At 41.6% G+C, this 5007-nt stretch overlaps 1 protein-coding gene across 1 annotated transcript; it reads right to left on the reverse strand.

The window, feature by feature from the left end:
* Positions 1 to 2228: 2228 nt before the first annotated feature.
* LOC138903964 (uncharacterized) lies at positions 2229 to 3134 on the reverse strand. The gene has a single exon (XM_070192525.1). The coding sequence runs from the start codon at positions 3132 to 3134 to the stop codon at positions 2229 to 2231; it is 906 nt and encodes a 301-aa protein (XP_070048626.1).
* Between the last annotated feature and the right edge of the window lie 1873 nt (positions 3135 to 5007).

Here is a 5007-nt window from a genome sequence, read left to right on the forward strand (position 1 = left end):
TGCGTCACCTCCAAAACAATCACATCATACCAAAATCCGAGGTTTCATAGCCTCTAGACCAGATTTAAAATTGTTAGTTACCTCAAATCGCGTAAAAATACTACTCCAAAATTCCTTTTCCCCTCGAATCAGTCTCCAAACGCCCCGAATCTAGCCACAAGCAGCACAATATAATTAATATAGGCTAAAGGAATCATGTCTACAAGAAAAACACGAAATTACAAGCCAAAATCCGAAATAGGCTCAAACCGACCCCCGAGCCCACGTCTCAAAATCCGACAAAAGTCACAAAATATGAACACCCATCCACTCACGAGTCCAACCATACAAGCATTACTCGGATCCATCCTCAAATCACCTTCCAAAACTCGAAATTTTAGTCTATGAAGTTTCTACCATTTTCCCCCAAATTTCCAACTCAAATCCCTAATTAGATGATGAAAATAGCAATAGATTCATGAAATATAGTCCAATCCGAGTTAAAATTACTTACCCCAACAATCTTGGGGTAAGTATCTTATGGCCTCACAATATCGCCTCACACCGAGCTCTCAAATTCCCAAAATCGGAATGAAATTCTATTTTCTACCCAGTTATTCCGCATCTGCGGACCTACCGTCACACCTGCGACGCCGCACCTGCAAAATTTCCTTCGCCGGTGCGGAAATGACTTAATGGGCTAGGTCCGCATTTGCGAGCAAGTGGTCGCACCTGCGTGTGCGCACCTGCGGACAAAGGTCCACTTCTGCGGTCTTCCCCTCCAGCTCACTCTCTGCATCTGCGGAACATCAAGCACATATGCGGGCTCGCAGATGCGGAAATTCCCTCGCACCTGCACTCCTTATTCCGCACATGCGAGTATCTACCTGTGGTCTCCCCACCGCATGTGCGAAACCACTAGAAACCAGAAAACGCCAACCATTTGCCTAAGTCTAAATTCAACCCGTTAAGCATTCGAAACACACCCGAGGCCCCTGGGACCTCAACCAAATATACCAACAAGTCCTAAAACACCATACGAACTTAGTCTAGCCCTCAAAACATGTCAAACAACAACAAAAACATGAATCACCCTCCAATCCAAACTTAATGAACTTGAAACTTCAAATTTCTACAGCCGATGTCGAATCATACCAAACCACATCAGATTGATCTCAAATTTTGCACACAAGTCATATTCAACATTTCGGACCTACTCCAACTTCCGGAATCGGAATCCGACTCCGGTATCAAAAAATCAACCCCCCGATCAAACTTCCCAAAAATTCGACTTTCGCCATATCAAGCCTAAATTAGCTACATACCTCAAATTCACAGTCTGGACATGCTCCTAAGTCCAAAATCACCAACGGAGCTAACGGAACCGATGAAAATTCATTCCAGAGTCGTCTTCACACATATCAAACTACGGTCAAAATCCTAAGACTTAAGCTTCTATTTTAGGGACTAAGTGTCCCAAAACACTCCGGAACGAAAATCAAGACCTCCCGGCAAGTCACATAAGCAGAAAAAGATATGGGGAAAGCAGTAAATTGGGGATCAGGGCTAATACACTCAAAACAATCGGCCGGGTCATTACATCCTCCACATCTTAAAACAATCATTTGTCCACGACCAAGCATAGAGACATACATGATGTGGTGAAAAGATAAGGATAACGGCTGCACATATCATGCTTGGTCTCCCAAGTCGCCTCCTCGACCGGCTGACCCCTTCACTGAACCTTCACGGAAGCAATGTTCTTTGACCTTGGCTTTCTGACCTGCCTGTCCAAAATAGCCACTGGCTCCTCAACATAAGATAGATCCTTGTCCAACTCGACTGAGCCAAAACTCACACTTGGAGAACTTTGAATAAAGCTTCTCCTCCCTCAACTGATGTAATACAATCCTCAGATGTTGGGCATGCTCCTCCTGGCTACGAGAGTACACCAGGATGTCATCAATGAATACAATAACGAACGAGTCAAGATAAGGCTGAAACACACTGTTCATCAAATGCATGAACACTGCTGGGGCGTGGGTCAGCCCAAAAGACATCACAAGGAACTCACAATGGCTATATCGGGTCCTGAAAGCTGTCTTAAGAATATCTGACTCGCAAAACTTCAGTTGGTGATACCCTGACCTCAAATCAATCTTGGAGAACACCGTCGCTCCCTGAAGGTGGTCAAACAGATCATCAATATGCGGCAAAGGATACTTGTTCTTGATTGTGACGTTGTTCAGCTATCTATAATCAACGCACATTCTCATAGTGCCATCCTTCTTCTTCACAAATAGAACTGGTGCACCCCAAGGTGACACGCTAGGCCGAATAAATCCCTTATCAAAGAGTTCCTGAAGCTGCTCTTTCAATTCCTTCAACTCTATCGGTGCCATAAGATACTGTGAAATGGAAAAGGGCTGAGTGCCTAGCACCAAATCAATATCTCTATCATGCGGCATGCCCGACAGGTCTGCAGAAAACACATCCAGAAAATCTCGCACCACTGGAACAGAATCAATAGTAGGGGTTTCTGCACTAACATCCCTCACAAATGCCAGATAAGATAGATAACCCTTCTCAACCATCTGCTGAGCCCTCAAGTATGAAATAACTCTACTAGGAATATAGTCTACAGAGCCGCTCCACTCAACCCTCGGCAACCCCAGCATCGCCAATGTCACGGTCTTAGCATGACAATCTTGAACAACATGACATGGAGACAACCAATCCATACCTAATATCACATCAAAATTGACCATACTATCCACTCTAGTCTCTAGACTCCCAATAGTCACCATACACGACCTATATACACAGTCCACAATAATAGTATCACCCACTGGAGTGGATACATGAACAGATGAAACTAGAGACTCACGGGGCATATCCAGATAATGAGCGAAATACGAGGACATATATAAATAAGTTGAACCAGGGTCAAATACTACAGAGGCATCTCTATGGAAAACTGAGACAATACCTTTAATCACGGCATCCGAAGCAATGGCATCTGGTCTGGCAGGAAGAGCATAGAAACATGCCTGGCCTCCCCCTGATCGGCCTCCCCATCTTGGGCGGCCCTTAGCTGATTGAGCTCCACCTCGAGCTGGTTGAGCGGGTGGTGAAGAAACTGGTGCTGATTTCATAGACTGGATCCTCTGCTAAGTTGGACCTCCCACTAGGCGGGGACACCACCTCCTCATGTGACCAAACTCTCCACCCTTACAACAACTCCCCGGTGATGGTGCTTGGGAAGAGAGCCGGTGCTGGTGCTTCGTAGATGTGAAGTTGGGTCCGCATCTGCGACCCCGCAGGTGCAAAAAATGGTCCGCAAATGTAATTATAGCTGGTAGACCGCAGGTGCGGAGTTTTGGTCGCGGAAGCGAAATTCCCTGTGTATTAAAAAAATCAGACTGCATTTATTTAGTATTTTGAGTATATCTTGAGTTCTAGAGCTCTGATTGAGGTGATCTTTTTGGCGTTCTTCTCGTCTATTCATGGGGGTTAGTATCAAACTATAATGTTTGTATTTTAATATGATTACAGGGGTTCATTTTTGAATTAATCGTGTTTTGATTGGAGAATTGGGAGTTTTTATCAAAAACCTTTTCTGAAGAGAATAATTGGGTTTTGAACATCGATTCAGAGTCGGAATTGGATGAAATTAGTATGGTTGGACTCGTAATTCAATGGGTGTTCAGATTTTATGAATTTTGTCGGTTTCCGAGGTATGGGCCCAGGGTTGATTTGTGGGTTGTCGTTTTTGTTTATTTAAAGATTGACGCTTGATTATCCGAAATCATTTCCTATGAGTTTTGTTTATGATTTGAAGTTTTTTTGGCTAGATTTGAGCCATCCAGAGGTTGTTCCACTCGATAAGGACATCTTAGAGTAATGGTATAGCTTCTTTGAGGTAAGTATCTTGCCTAACTTTGTGTGGGGGAAACTACCCCTTAGGATTTGAGTCATTTGTGCTAATTGTGTCATGTGAAGGCCGTGTACGTGAGGTGACGAGTACATACTCGGGTTTATTTTTGGAAATTTGATCGTTTAGTGCTCTTTGGTTCTTATGTTCATTAGATGTGAAGTTGTTTTAGCATGTTAAGTAACCCATTTACTAAATTTACCCTTACGCGTCTTATTTGGAATTAATTGATTCATGTTTTACCCTTGTTGCCAATTAAACGCTTATGCTCTTTAATTGAAGATATTTCCTCTTTATTGCCATGCTATCTTTTCTGTAATTGCTTATCCTTAATTAAAGTTATTATTATCCTTTCCATAATTGCTTATCCTTAATTGAAATTATTATTAATATTTCCGTAATTGCTTATCCTTAATTGAAGTCATTATTATCTTTTCCGTAATTGCTTATCCTTAATTGAATTTATTAGTATCTTGTTACACCCCAAATTTTTGTACGTGAGAGTACGCCATAAATAAATTGATGAAATCTCGAAAATGAGATGTCACATCCCGCATTTGTTTATGTTAAAAGTTTCGTCGTAAGTTAATCGACATAAGCTCGGGAACGAGATTATTTTAGAATTATAAGTATTACGTTATTTCAAACAAGTGATGAGTAAATTCGTGAAGATAAGAGGGTAACAAAATCAAAGAAAATGAATTTACGTCAAAGTTTGACATGTTGGGATAAAATACGGCCCAAGCTAAAATACCCGGTATTTATGGGCTAGTACCATACAAGGTACCACATGGCTACGATAGTAAGGTGTATAAAGTATGTTAAAAAGTGAGTAGTATTTTAAAGTAATTTGAGATAATTCTTAATTATGTGGGTAATTGGTTAATTATTGGATTAGTGGGGGATTTTAAAGGTGTATAAAGTATATTAAAATTAATGGATTATTGGAACCATTTGCATTCATTAAAGATGCAGCGCCCCCGGCAAAAGGGACGTTTGTACTATTGAATAGTACTAGTATATATACTTAACACTCTCACAAAGAAACGAGCAGTAATGCAAGTATGGACAGTCGTAATATCAGTTAAAGCCTC

Source organism: Nicotiana tomentosiformis, unplaced genomic scaffold (genome assembly GCF_000390325.3).
Source record: "Nicotiana tomentosiformis unplaced genomic scaffold, ASM39032v3 Un00230, whole genome shotgun sequence".
Lineage (NCBI taxonomy): Eukaryota > Viridiplantae > Streptophyta > Magnoliopsida > Solanales > Solanaceae > Nicotiana > Nicotiana tomentosiformis.

Excerpts from the sequence above, each read along its gene's own strand:
- LOC138903964 (XM_070192525.1), bottom strand. The coding sequence starts at position 3,134 with ATGAAATCAGCACCAGTTTCTTCACCACCCGCTCAACCAGCTCGAGGT.